We start from the raw sequence: 15332 nt of genomic DNA, 5'->3' as shown, positions 1-15332 counted from the left end.
TGTGACCCCTTGTTCTGGACTTCCCCAACATCGGGAACAATCTTCCTTCATCTAGCCTGTCCAACCCCTTAAGAAGTTTGTAAGTATTAAAGTGCATTATTGTCAATTACTAATATGTAAGCAGATGCTGTTTTGAAATCTGTTAACAGTTTATTTAATGTCCCTCTTAATATAAATATAACACAGATTTTTATTTATTTCAAGACTTCCAAATGTCATGCGTTCATTTCCCCTTTCCATTCTTCTGCTTAGGTTGGAGCTCGAGCAAAGAAACAAGTTACAAGATCCTCACCAATTTGATCGCTGGTTGGCAATTCCAATCAGTAGAGGTGAGCTGTGCAGTCAACAATAGCTGTATATTTGCTGATTCTATGTTGGTGTATATTCTGGTGTGTATTTTGTTAAATCAGTTACTAGAGTTTGCGCATTTACTTGAGTTTATTTAGAGTTACAGCGTTAGAGAAACTTTAGGGATTGCTGGTCGGTGCAGGCTCGGTGGGCTGAAGGGCTGAAGGGCCGAACGGCAGAAGGGCCCACCGAGTCTGCGCTGACCAGCAATCCCCATGCACTAGCACTATCCTACACACTAAGGACATTTTACAACCTTTACCAAAGCCAATTAACCACACAAACCTGTACGTCTTTGGAGTGTGGGAGGAAACCGGAGCACCCGGGGAAAACCCACATGGTCACGGGGAGAACGTACAAACTCTGTACACGACAGCACCCGTGGTCAGGATCGAACCAGGGTCTCTGGCGCTGTAAAGCAGCAGCTCGACCTCCGCGCCAGCCCCTTCCCGCCCGCTCTCCCTGTGATCACATAGGTTTCCTCCGGGTGCTCCGGTTTCCTCCCACATGTCACAGACGTGCGGGTTTGTAGGTTAGTTGCCTTCGTTAAATTGCCCCTTGTGTGTAGGGAGTGGATGAGAAAGTGGGATAACATAAAACGAGTGTGAACAGGCCATCGAGAGTCAGGGTGGACTTGGTGAGCCGAAGAGCCTGTTTCCATGCTGCTTCTTTCAATAGACAATAGGTGCAGGAGGAGGCCATTCGTCCCTTCGATCCAGCACCGCCATTTAATGTGATCATGCCTGATCATCCCCAATCAGTACCCCGTTCCTGCCTTCTCCCCATATCCCCTGACTCCGCTATCTTTTAAGAGCCCTATCAAGCTCTCTCTTGAAAGTTTCCAGAGATCCAGACTCCACCGCCCTCTGAGGCAGAGAATTCCACACTCACAACTCTCTGTGTGAAAAAGTGTTTCCTCATCTCCGTTCTAAATGGCTTACTCCTAATTCTTAAACTGTGGCCCCTGGTCCTGGACTCTCCCAACAATTTCAATTCAATTCAAGAGGGCATAGGTTTAAGGTGAGAGGGGAAAATGTAATAGGAACCCGTGGGCACATTATTCACACATAGGGTAATAGGTGTATGGAACGAGCTGCCAGAGGAAGTAGTTGAGGCAGGTACAATAAAAACATTTAGACAACATAAGGATGGGAAAGGTTCAGAAGGGGATATGGGACTCGCTTAGACGGGTCATCTTGGTCAGCATGGAGGAGTTGGGCCAAGGACCTGTGTCTGTGCTGCATGACTCTATGTTCACATGCAAATCTGTTCACAGCTGTTGGAAGCAACACAAGCCATGTTACTAGCCGAAGTCCAAAGGGTTTTGAGATCTTTGACAACAACATCAATCAGCAGTCAACCCGTGGTCAGAGTCGAGAATGGAAACAGCGAGACACAGGTTGAAGAACTGGAGCTGGAGGACAATACCAGATCAGGTAAACCGCGTAAGTGAAAGCATGCAGAGTTTCACTGCTCTTCAACAGTACTGCCTCTCCTTTGTAAATCTGACATGCTTGGATTTTTAGGTTTTAAAATCATTCAAAAACAGCATTACTATTCCCTTTAAGCATTTAATTTATTCTATCTGGTTCATAAGTTGGAGCAACAGAATTAGGCCATTCGGCCCGTCAAGTCTACTCCGCCATTCAATCATGGCAGATCTATCTTTCCCTCCCAACCCCATTCTCCTGCCTTCTCCCCATAACACCTGACACCCGCACTAATCAAGAATCTGTCAATCTCCGCCTTAGAAATATCCATTGATGTGATTCTTGCACTCTTAGGACAAGGCAGGAGAATGGGGTTAGGAGGGAGATAGATCAGCCGTGATAGAATGGCATTGACTTGATGGGCCGAATGGCCTAATTCTGCTCCTATTGTTTATGAACCTCATGTCTACCAAGTCTGCCCCGCCATTCAATCATGGCTGATGTATCTCCCCCTCCTAACCCCATTCTCCTGCCTTCTCCCCACAACCTCTGACACCTATACCCAAACGTCCTTTTATTCCGAGGCTATGACGTCTGGCCCCTGGACTCTCCCACTAGTGGAAACCTCCACCCAACGTCCACTCTATCCAAGCAGGCAGCATCTGCGGAGGGAAGTAGACAGGCGATGTTTCAGGTCAGACCCATTCTTCAGACTGATGGACTTCAGTCAACGTACATAATCGCTGTTAGTTTTATATTTAGTTCAAAACAGCCAATACCATTAATGCTGTTAATCTGTGCCCTGAGTGGAGTGAGGGGAGGAGATGTTCACTGATCACGCTGTAGTTGTTCCCTGGCTGATAAGTGTTATGCAGCAGACTGTAATCGCAGCTCTACACCCATAAAGACGCCATCATAAAGTGAGCGCAGTGATTTATCACCTAGTTTCTGGGTTTGATTAAGCTTTTATTGGGATATTAAGAAATGCAGGTGAATTAGCGGCTGGGACAGGTTAAGCTGACGATGAACATAAAAGTTTTACACTCCAGGGTGCGAACATTAATATTGTGAAGTTTACAGAGGAAGCCATTGTTGTAGCTAATAAAGGGAGTAATTGGGTTAACAGTGAGCGCGTAAAAATGGTCGGTAATTACATGGTGTTAGATGTGAATCAATCCGTGTCTATATCAAAAGAACAGCAATGGGAGCAATTTAACCTCTTTGTTCGTAATCCTTTGAGTGTTTGAGAATCTAGAGACTAATCCTCCTAAAAGAAGTAAAATATTTAGAGGCTTCTGTTGCAGGTTCATAACACTTCAGCAGAGCCTGGGTGTACAGGGATTGTGTTAATGCCAGCTCCATCCCTTTCCAAACAGACCTGCTCATCAAATCCGCGGCGTTTATAACGCAACCAAGCGCAGTTGTTTTCAGACGGAGCTGGTAAAATGATCAGTCAGAGGACGGAGGTGGACAAAAATGCTGGAGAAACTCAGCGGCTGAGGCAGCATCTATGGAGCGAAGGAAATAGGTTCGTTGCCTATTTCCTTCGCTCCATAGATGCTGCCTCAGCCGCTGAGTTTCTCCAGCATTTTTGTCTACCTTCCATTTTCCAGCATCTGCACAGTTCCTTCTTAAGCAGAGGACAGAGCCCTGGTTTGCTGGGTTTTAATGAGTGATGCTGACAGGAGTGAGAGTTTCAGATGAGGCGGGGCAACTTTCCCGTTTCAGGGTTCGAGTGCTTTTTTTGTTGTGTTTTAGAAAACGTTCTTGTTTTAGAAATTCCGTGTGGAAACATGGCCACCGAGTCCACGCCGACCATCGTTCTGAAGAAGGGTCTCGACCTGAAACGTCACCCTTATCATGTATCTATACTGTAAATGGCTCGATTGTAACCATGTGTTGTCTTTCCGCTGTCTGGTAACAAAAGCTTTCCACTATAGACAATAGACAATAGAAAATGGACAATAGGTGCAGGAGTAGGCCATTCGGCCCTTCGAGCCAGCACCGCCACTCAATGTGATCATGGCTGATCATCCCCAATCAGTGCCCCGTTCCTGCCTTCTCCCCATATCCCCTGACTCCGCTATTTTTAAGAGCCCTATCTAGCTCTCTCTTGAAAGCATCCAGAGAACCTGCCTCCACCGCCCTCTGAGGCAGAGAATTCCACAGACCTCGGTACAGGTGACAATAAACTAAACTGAACTGATTTCCACCTTGGGAGAAAGCTTCTGACGGTCTACCCTATCTATACCAAAGTTTTCAGAAATGACATTGGCATAAAGAGCATTGAAATTGGATTATGTGTGGGGGGAGGGGGGGGGGCTATTCTTAAATCCCATGGTGACCAGAGCAGTTTTATGATTTAATATTTCAATTAGAGATATTCCTGGTAACAGAGTGCTTTAATGGTAACTATTCTGAAGCAAGGAAAGAGCACGACTAATATACTTTTACTAAAATCTTTCTTGTTTCAAATTTTGGGTGTATGCGTTCGGTGGGGAAGTCCTAATGCAACAGAAATGAGATTTTGTCTGCATTTTTGAAAAGAAAATCCAATTTTCCAGGCGCCACTCCAGCCTCCTTCATAGCGCTGTGAAGGATAACGTTCCCACGGTTGTACCCACGAAGGCAGCAGAGTGCAGGAAAGCACTTGGACAAGGACTTCACACGACCTGTGAATTCAGTTACATTTCTGGAGTTCTGTGTTCCTCCCCAGCATTTAGATCGTATCTGGACTCAATTGCTTTTTTTCCCCAGCTTGCAGCATATCATTTCTGCTTCAATAGAATGTTTGTAGCTGAAACCTGCCAACTCTAGAACCCATAGACACACAATAGACACAATTAACACAGCAGGGCAGGCAGCATCTCTGGATGGAAGGAATGGGTGCCATGTCATATCACAAGTTCAGAAGTTACAGGAGTAGAATTAGGCCATTCAGCCCATATAGTCTTTTTAAGGCACAGGTAGATAAGTTCTTGATTGGAACAGGTGTCAAGGGTTATGGGGAGAAGGCAGGAGAATGGGATTAGGAGGCAGAGATCAGCCATGGTTGAATGGCGGAGCAGACTTGATGGGCTGAATGGCCTGATTCTACTATAGCTTGTGAATCTACTTGTCCATGCTGGCCAAGATGCCCCATTTACTTTCGTCCCAAATGCCCACGTTTGGTCCACAGAACTCCAAACTTTTCCCATCCATGTACTGGCAAAATGTCTTTTAAACATTGTTATAATAACTACCTCTTCTGGCAGCAAAGATCTTCAAACCTGCGACTCCCAGCCCCTTGTGTCCGTCCATTCAGTCTTTGAGAGTCTGGCTCTTGTCTAGTCTTGTTCAACCAGCAGTAACAGGTACCTATAGGTAGTGATGGCAGTTTAAGGTGGATATCTTCCCTGTGTCCTCACCTGCTGGTATTTGGGGGATAAAAAAACGATTACCTTCTTCATAATAGTCTTTCTTTGTTTCATTTATGTAAGTAAAGTTTAGGTAGCACTCATTTTATTCTGCCGGCCTAAAATCACAGTAATTGGAACAAAAGCAGAGGGTAGATTGCAGTCAGAATTCGTCTTCAACGTTTGTAATAATACTAATGGATACATAAAACCACTTCACGTACGATCCCAACATGTGTGCTGCCAAAGCCTCTCAAAGTGTACATCCTGATTCTCGGCTGAAATTGATCAAAGATATGAAAAAGGTTGAAAGCAATTGCAACATGCAGTATCAACGGAATAAATGGCAGGAAATGGAATTAAATGTGGAGCAGCAGAGAGATGAGCAGAGGGATGGGGCCACAGAATAGGTTACAGGGCAAATCTATGGCAGGTGTAGTTTAGCGCAGGCAGGTGTACAATGGCATAACCTGGACTCCAGATGATAAATCTGAGTATTTTCCAAATAGAGTCAGTCAGTCTGGTAACATACGGTACAAAATCAGGAGAGGAATAGATCGGGTAGATGCACAGAGTCTCTTGCCCTGAATAGGGGAATCGAGGACCAGAGAGGACATAGGTTCAAAGTGAAGGGGAAAAGATTTAATAGGAATCTGAGGGGTAACTTTTTCGCACAGAGGGTGGTGGGTGTATGGAACAAGATGCCAGAGGAGGTAGTTGAGACTGGGACTATCACTACATATAAGAAACAGTTAGACAGGTATATGGATAGGATAAGTTTGGAGGGCTATGGACCAAGCGCAGGCAGGTGGGACTAGTGCAGTTGGGACATGTGGGCCGGTGTGGGCAAGTTGGGCCGAAGGGCCTGTTTCCACACTGTATCATTCTATGACTCTAACAGGCCCTTCAGCCCAATTTATTCATGCCGACTAAGATGTCCCATCTATGCTACTCCCATTTTCTCACAATATTCTTTTGGTATCTGCCTCAACTCTGGCAGCTCGTTCTCCTTATAACCATGTGGGTTTCGTCCGGGTGCTCCGGTTTCCTCCCACAACCCAAAGATGTGTGGGTTTGCACGTTCATTTACCTCTGTAAATTGCCCCTGCTGTGTCGGGAGTGGATGAGAAAGTGGGATAAGATAGAGCTAGAGTGAGTGATGGTGATCGATGGTCGGCGTACTCGGTAGGCCGAAGGATCAGTTCCCACGCTGAATCAGCCATGATCATATCGAATGGCGGTGCAGGCTCGAAGGGCCGAATGGCCTACTCCTGCACCTATTTTCTATGTTTCTATGTTTCTATCTCTAAACTGAACTGAGTCTTGACCCATAGACTACTCATTTGATTGTCTAATTATGAAAATCTATCCTCTATGTTACATTTTCTGCTTTAACTTTGCTTTGCATAAAATCGGAATTTCCATCAATTTTTTGGCCAGAATTTGTGCAACTTTCATCTTGAAGGTCAGGACGCTACTTCATACAAAGTAGCGTTTAGTGGGCTTACTGCGTTCAAAAGTTCATAAGTGATAGGAGCGGAATTAGACCATTTGGCCCATCAAGTCTACTCCACCATTCAATCACGGCTGAATTATCTCTCCCTCCTAACCCCATTCTCCTGCCTTCTCCCCATAAACCCTGACACCCGTACTAATCAAGAATCTATCTCTCTCTGCTTTAATGTTAAATACTGGTCGGTATGGACTCGATGGGCCGAAGGGTCAGTTTCCGCACTGTGTCTCTAAACTGAACTAAATTAAACGCTCCCTGCTCACTAACAGTACTCACTTTGATTAGGTAAAATAAATCTTCATACTGTGTGGATATCCCTGGGATTATTTTCTAATTTCTGTATCACAGGTTTGTGTTACAGGCTCACAAGATTACTTAAAAATCCCTGCCTCAGTGGCTGCGAAAACAAGGCTGCTGTCTGGATTCAGTGTCTGTCCGGGAGGCTTATTCTGCCTAATCATTTGCTCCAGGCACTAAGACAACCAGATGCTACTGGGATATTCCAGTACCTGAGATCTAAAGGAATCATCCAGAGAAGTTGCTGCTTGCTATCGCCTTGAGCATTATCTCTTTATAGATCCTTTTATCTTTAATCCCGGTCTGAGGAGAGCAACATGAAAATCAACCTCCAACTACCTCTATTTTTTCTTTTCAGATCACCCTTCTATCTCTGATTCTCTCACACACAGAGATTCTCTCACTCATTCTCCCTCTCTTCCTCTCCCCCTCTCCCTCCACCATTCCCTCTCTCTCTCACTCCACTATCCCTCTCTCCCTCTCCCCCTCCTCCTCTCCTTTCTCTCCCCCTTACTCCCTCTCCCTCCTCCTCTCCCCCTCACCCTCTCTCACCCTTCCTCCTCTCCCTCCCTCCCTCTCTCCATCCCTCTCTCCCTCTCTCCATGTCTTCCTCTCTCCCTCCCTCATCCCCATCCTCCTCCCCCTAACACTAAAATTATTGCTGGAAACCTAATTGAAATTAGGTATTATAGCCATCTTTAAATCAGCAAAACATTTAATTTTGCAAGATATTAAATAGGGCAACCAGCAATGGATTAAGTAAACTGGCAAAACTGGCGATTTGGCAAAACAGCCAAGCCTCATGAAGTGCAAGTGTATCAAAGACTTCAAGAGAAGGGGGATAATTCCAGACGCATTCAAAACAGGAGTGAATCTGTTGAAAAATAGTGGTTGCAAATGACAGAGTCCTAGAACAAGGAAACAGGCCATTCAGACCAACTCGTCCACATATAACCTAGCCCATATTTGGTCCATATCCCTCTTAATCTTTCCCAGCCACGGACCTGTCCGAATGTGCTTTAAATGTTGCCATACTACCTGTATCAACTACCTCTACCTCCTCTGGCAACTTGTTCCATACACCCACCTCCCTCTGTGTGGAAAAAGTTGCCCTGTCGGGTTTATATTAAATCTTTCCCCTCTCACCTTTAACCTGTGGCCTCAAGAACATTTTTCAGGGTAAGAAATTTTAAGGTCATGGTCAAACAGCATGTAAGCAAGGGCTGCGGCATAACTTGCCCACACTCACCAACCCACACTAGTCCCACCCACCTGCATTTGCCCCTATATCCATCCAAACCTTTCCGATCCAACCTCTCTATCTAGGCCTTTCATTATTCTCTGGGTTTCGATAAGATCATACGAAAATCATCAACTGAAATGTTAACTGTGAACTCCAAATATTTATAACTATTTCTACCAATTACATTTTGTGTGTGATTAGATCGTTGCTGTTCAGTTATAGATTTACCAAATGTTCAAAAGGGTTTGCATCATCATGTTGTTATTCAGGACTTTCCTTCTTGTTGGACTTACACACAAAAATACAAGGAAACGGGCTATTTGTTCCATTATTCTGGTTGCTGTTTATTTTACACGCAAAATGCAATCGTAATCCTGTTCCCAGCCAGTTCCCAAGTCTCTTTATTCCTCTTAGAGCCAATACTGAAATATTGACATGACACGGGTTTCAATCGCGCCAAAGTACTGGAGTAACTCAGCAGCATCTCTGGAGAACATGTCTCGGTGACGTTTCGTGTCGTGATCCTTCTCCACACACTTCGTCCAGTCTGGAGACCCAAAACATTGCCCATCCATATTCTCCAGAGATGCTGCCTGACCCGCTGAGTTACTCCAGCACTTTGTGGCATTTTTCTTAACAATAGACAAATGTTGGTCCACATTTAAACATTTATTTTGAAAAAGGCACAAAAATCTTACTGTGCTTCCTTCACAAGTGGACTTGGAATGTAATCGTAAACAAATGCAAAATAGGGCATTTGATAAATGCGGTGATTTATCTAAAATTCCAGATTTAGTTAGCGCTACCAGATCAGATAGAATCTTTTTGCTCTTCTGTGTGATGGTTTATGTGACTTGGAATCCGTTAAAGAATGTCCTGTTACATCATGTTTTAATTTACCCTATGCTTGCTACCCGACAGATAAATCTGTATTTCAGTGGAAGTGTACCTGGGAACATGAAATCTATCGGCTTTTAGTACCATGTATTGCAAACATTAGATTGTTGAAGGATCATAATTTGTTTGAAACATATGGGATGATTGATGATATACACTGGTGCACAATCCTAAGTGATTGGAAAAATGGAAAGCATGCAATTCACTAATGTAGCTTGTTCGTGCTTCAAGTAATCTCTGCAATGGAGCAACCCAACTTTAGTTGAGTTTAGGAAGGAACTGCAGATGCTGGTTTTCATCGAAGGAAGGGTCTGAGGAAGGGTCTCGACCCGAAGTGCCGCCCATCACAAAACCACTGGTGGGAGAGTCTAGGACCAGAGGTCATAACCCCAGATTTAAATGGTGCTCTTTAGAAACTAGATTATGAGGAATGGCTTTAGTCCAAGGGTAGTTAATCTGTGGAACTCATTGCCACAGAGGGCTGTGGAGGCTAAGTCAGTGAATAGGCAGAGATAGACAAATTCTTGATTAGAGCGGGTGTCAAGGGTTATGGGGAGAAGGCAGGAAAATAGGATTAGGAGGCAGAGATCAGCCATGATTGAATGGCGGTGTAGACTCGATGGGCCGAATGGCCTAATCCTACTCCTATAACTTGTGAACGTGAGCCCATTCCTTCCATCCGGAGATGCTGCCTGCCCCGCTGATTTACTCCAGCACTTTGTGTCTACCTTTAGTTTAGTTTAGGAAGGAACTGCAGATGCTGTTTTCTGCTGAAGATAGACAAACTTCCGCCCACAATGTCTACAGATCATAGTGCCAAGTTAAACTAATCTATCTGCCCTCACGTGATCCATATCCCTCCATTTTCTGCCATCACATGTGCCGACCTAAAAGCCTCTTAATCACCAAGGGTGGCACAGTGGTGCAGCAGTACAGTTACTGCCTTACAACGCTTGCAGCACCGGAGACCCGGGTTCGATCCCAACTACAGGTGCTGTCTGAACGGAGTTTGTACGTTCTTCCCGTGAGTTTTCTCCGAGATCTTCAGTTTCCCCCCACACTCCAAAGTCATACAGGTATGTAGGTAAATTGACTCGGTCCAAGTGTAAATTGTCCCTAGTGTGTGTAGGATAGTGTTAATGTGCAGGGATCGCTGGTCGGAGTGGACTCGGTGGGCCGAAGGGCCTGCTTCCGCACTGTATCTCTTAACTAAACTAAACTAAACCACTATCGTATCTGCCTCCAATACCCCCCCCCCCCACCCTGGCAGCGTGTTCAGGCACCCACCACTCTGTGCAACAAATAATATTTCCTCAACACCACAAAAAAACAGACTAAATAGTTGCTAAATAGTTGTTTTGGAATCTGTCCATTGGGATTTGATGAGTAGCATTTTATTAAGTTGCTGTACTTTAATTTTTAGTGAAATGACCTTGGTGTGGCAAGATGGTAGAAGGTTGTGCACATCCTTTAGATTGGTAAAAATAAGCTGGTAGGCTGCATCCAGGAACATTGACTTGGTGCTGCCTCCATTTATATTGTAATAAAATAGCTGTTCATCTGTTGTCAGAGATCATCATAAAAAACCTTGAGTTCCTTCACTATATTCTGGAGAAGGCTATCAGGCAGTTTTGCATCATCTAACCCCATCAATCAAACGCCTTGTCCACTATTCTACTGCTGAAATTTACGTTTGGCTGTGCTTTTCTGTTGTGGACAACTCAATAACCTGTCGGGGAAGCTGTGAGGCAGGAACTTTCACTGACTTGGCATTTTAACGCTGAGCACGGCTCTGACGCACTGGCACCGACGTTTCACAAGAGCTTAAACGTTCCCAAGATGGGCAAAAACGTTCCCAAGATGCAGAGAAAATGCTCCCAAGATGGGAAAAATGCTTCCAAGATGGGAAAAACCTCTTCCAAGATGGGGAAAAACGCTTCCAAGATGGGGAAAAATGCTTCCAAGATGGGGAAAAACCTCTTCCAAGATGGGGAAAAACGCTTCCAAGTGGGAAAAACGCTTCCAAGATGGGAAAAACCTCGTCCAAGATGGGGAAAAACGCTTCCAAGATGACGGCCAACCCAGGCGTCCATTTGCGTGCAGAAGCAGATCTACAATCACATCTCACAATCGGCACGGTGGCGCAGCGGTTGAGTTGCTGCCTTACAGCGAATGCAGCGCCGGAGACCCGGGTTCGATCCCGACTGCGGGTGCTGTCTGTACGGAGTTTGCACGTTCTCCCCGTGAACACGTGGGTTTTCTCCGAGATCTTCGGTTTCCTACCACACTCCAAAGACGTACAGGTTTGTAGGTTAATTGGCTTGGTGTAAATGTAAACATTGTACCTAGTGGGTGTAGGATAGTGTTACTGTGCGGGGATCGAATGTCGGTGCAGACCTGGTGAAGGGCCGAAGGGCCTGTTTCAATGCTGTATCTCTAAACAAAATCTCTAAACTAATCGCTCCATCTCTCTGCGCACTGTGGATGGCTGGATTGTCATCATGTATTGTCTCTCCACTGACTGGTTAGCACGCCACAAACACATTTCACTGTACCTCTGTGCACGTGACAATAAATTAAACTGAACGGAATGTTTCTTGCTTGGTTCGATTCCTGCACTGGTAAAATTGCAGGCACAAGCACATCAATAGTTCGTGTAAACAGTGATCATCAGAACTGCAAGTGGCCACATCGAGTGGACGAACAATTTATATACATTGATTGTTTTAAAGAGGGAATGTTTTCGAAAGTGCGATCTAAACTGGATGTTCGCGATGATGAAAAAGGACAAATAAAGAGGGCAGATAACAAAAAGTATTTCCGAGCAGGGAGGACTCCAAAGCTACGAGAATAATCTTGAAATGATAATTCAGGACTGAAATCGGGATGCCCTTCACACACTGGGTTGCAGAGATCTTAGAAAATCCACAGGCATTGGATCAATTGAAGCTTTCATGACTGAGATCGCTGGATTGGAGCTGGTGTGTGTGTGTTTACAGTACAGAGAGTAAAGGGCCTGTCTCACTTGGGCCGTCATTTACACGACAGGCCGGTAGTGACTGACCCGTGACGGTCGCGCGCGTCATCATGCGCCCGCACAGCCGTCTGGAGCGCGTGACATCATTTGAAGATGGACACAAAATGCCGGAGTAACTCAGCGGGACCGGCAGCATCTCTGGAGAGAAGGAATGGATGATGTTTCGGGTCGAGACCCTTCTTCAGTCTGAAACACCTGAAACGCCGTCTGTCCATTCACTTCACAGATGCTGCCTGACCCATTCAGTTCCTCCAGCACTTTATGTTTTCAATGTAGTTTAGAGATACAGCGCGGAAACAGTCCCTTTTGCCCACCGAGCCCGCGCTGACCAGCGATCCCTGAACACAAACAATATCCTACACTCTAGGGACAAATTACAATTTTTACTGAAGCCAAATTAACCTACAGACCTGCACGTCTTTGGAGTGTGGGTGGAAACAGGCGCACCCGGGGAAAACCCACATGGTCACGGGGAGAACGTACAAACTCCGTACAGACAGCACCCGCAGTCTGGATCAAAACCGGGTCCCTGGGGCGGCAAGGTAACAACTCTACCGCTGCGCCACCATGCCTCATTGAATTGCTCAAGTTACATTTAAGTTCTAATGAAGGGTTTATCACATGAAACATTCCCTCGGTTTCTCCTTCCACAGATGCTGCCTGACCTGATCAGAGTTTCCAGTATTTCCTGGTTTCATTTCAGATTTCCAGCATCTGCAGCTTTCTTTTTTTTAACCAGGGAATACTAGCAAATGCTTGTCAATAAGTATACTTTTTCAATGGAAGAACACTACATCTGGCGTGAGTCACAATAATGAGCTAGACAGTCCAAATTGAGGCAGCAACTCACAACAAATTGCATTAGTCCAAGTTATCTATTGACTTTCTGATAAACTAACATGCAAATACCGCACTTTGCAGTTGTTTTTAGTTGAGATGCCTAATAGACCAAAGCACAGTGTAAAAAATTGTCTGTCAGCTAAAGTGTTATTCAATGAGGTTGCCCTAAAGCAGGCTCTCAGTACTCCTTGTCACCTCTTGTCAAGGCATAGATGTATTCTACCATGATGTGTGTCCTCTCAATGTGTCCAAGAAGGACACTTTTTCCGATGTTCCATTTTGGCACAGCCCAGCACGGTCTATTTGAGTGGTGGTGGAAGCTCGAGGGCTTCAGTGACCTCCTTCTCTTCCAAATTTCCAATGCACCATAATAAATGGATGTCCTCTGTTTCAGTGCAAGAGTCCGTTTGTTTACAGCCCTGCTGTCGGATCTGTGTTTGTCGTACATTGTCTGCACTAGTGTGGAATGGAGAATTGGGGTGGGTGTGTGGCTGGGAGATGCCAGAGGAGGTATTTGGGACAGGGTGGGTTGGGTATATGGAATGAGCTGCCAGAGGAGGAGGTGAGGTTGAACAGAGTGGGATGGGTATATGTAACGAGTTGCTAGAGGAGGTAGTTGATGCAAGTACTATCACAACGGCTGAGCTATTGGGAGATTGGGCAGGCTAGGACTTTGTTGCTTGGGCATTGGGTGATCTTATAGAAGTGTACAAAAAGGGAAAAGATAGAGTGAGTGTACAGTCTTTTACCCAGGCTGGGGGATTCAAAAACAAGAGGCCATATGTTCAAGGCTAGAGTGACAAGATATAATAGGAACCTGAGGGGCCACTTTTTCACTCATAGGGTGGTGGGTTTATGGAACAAGCTCCCAGAGGAGATTGTTGAGGCAGATACTGTTACAGCATTTAAAAGACTGGGACAGGTACATGGATAGGAAAGGTTTAGAGGGATATAGGCCAAATGCAGCCAAATGGGTCTTGCCCAGAATGCCAACTTGGTGGGCATGGACTTGGTGGGCCAAAGGGCCTGTTTTCATGCTGTACAGTTCCAAAACTATAAATTGATTCTGTCGGGAGAGTGAACATCTGATAATTTTGATATGAAATTGGCAATACATAATGTCCATCATGATTTAATGGGAATTTGGAGCAACCTCTGTAAATAAATGCTCCCTGGCATAATACTAAAATATTTTATCTCCAGGTTGTCGCTAAAAGGTTTACTAATGCATGCTATTGGCCTTCAACAATATTACTGATGGGCTCATAAATTCTTAAAACTTTCATGTAAGATCTTATGAACTTTCTTGCAGCCAGTTCTATAAGCATTTTACTTCAATTTCATTTTAACCATGGTAAATGTTTTCTGCATTAAAACTGTGGTGTTGGCAGATTCAATGATAATTACAACAGGGACGTTGATGGCAGGACGTGGGTGTCCAACTGACTGGATGTTGTTTCAAGAGTCAGTAGAGGTGTGTTGGGCCACCTAGATATTTTTAATTTGTACCATTCAATCATTCTTAAAAGTCTCAAACTGATTGATTGAAAGGAACAGCATGGAAACAGGCCCTTCGGCCCATCGAGTCCATGCCGACCATCGTGCCAAATATGTCCAAACGTCTTTCGAAATCAATAATGATATCCATGATAGTGCAAAACCAAAGTCCTTAGGGCAACCAAAGGCACGAGCTATAGAATGTTTAAGAAAGAACTGCAGATGCTGGAAAAATCAAAGTTAGGCAAAAATGCTGGTGAAACTCAGCGGCTGAGGCAGCATCTATGGAGCGAAGGAATAGGTGACGTTTCGGGTCGGGACCCTTCTTCAGACTAAGTCTAAGACTAAGTCTAATTCTAAGTCTACGTCTAAGACTAAGACAGTCTGAAGAAGGGTCTCGACCCAAAACGTCACCTAGTCCTTCGCTCCATAGACGCTGCCTCACCCGCTGAGTTTCTCCAGCATTTTTGTCTATAGAAGATCATAGTTGGTGAGGTAGTGGTTAGAGTTGTGCAAATGTTCAAGAACCTGATGGTTGGTGGGGAGAAGTTGTCCCTGAGCCTGGTGGCCATGGTACCTTTGTCCCAATGGTATTTGTGATATGAGACAACACCACTGAGCCTCGGATTTTAAAATAATGGAATCGAGAAACATTAGGCCTTACCAAAATTGATAAATGTTGGAGTGTACATAACCTCAGTTGCAGTTTCCTTTAAGATACGAGCACTGTTGTAGGGGCTTGCGCTGTGGAGCTAGGTTTGAATGATTGAAGTAGCAGGATATGGGGATCCAGAATAGCAGAATCCCACTGAGGGATTATTCCACCGAGACTTCA

General features: G+C 44.9%; 1 protein-coding gene across 1 annotated transcript in view; it reads left to right on the top strand.

Annotated features, from left to right (window-relative positions):
- Positions 1–15332, top strand: part of wdr72 (WD repeat domain 72) — a 132131-nt gene that overhangs the window by 88713 nt on the left and 28086 nt on the right. The window contains exons 16-17 of the mRNA XM_033050108.1: positions 205–329; positions 1625–1784. Of these exons, the coding sequence (XP_032905999.1) occupies positions 205–329; positions 1625–1784 (285 nt within the window). The remainder of the gene's footprint in view (positions 1–204; positions 330–1624; positions 1785–15332) is intronic.

The sequence above is a fragment of the Amblyraja radiata genome, chromosome 34, assembly GCF_010909765.2.
Source record: "Amblyraja radiata isolate CabotCenter1 chromosome 34, sAmbRad1.1.pri, whole genome shotgun sequence".
NCBI classification, from domain to species: Eukaryota; Metazoa; Chordata; class Chondrichthyes; order Rajiformes; family Rajidae; genus Amblyraja; species Amblyraja radiata.
This window is presented reverse-complemented; position numbering and strand designations above follow the sequence as displayed.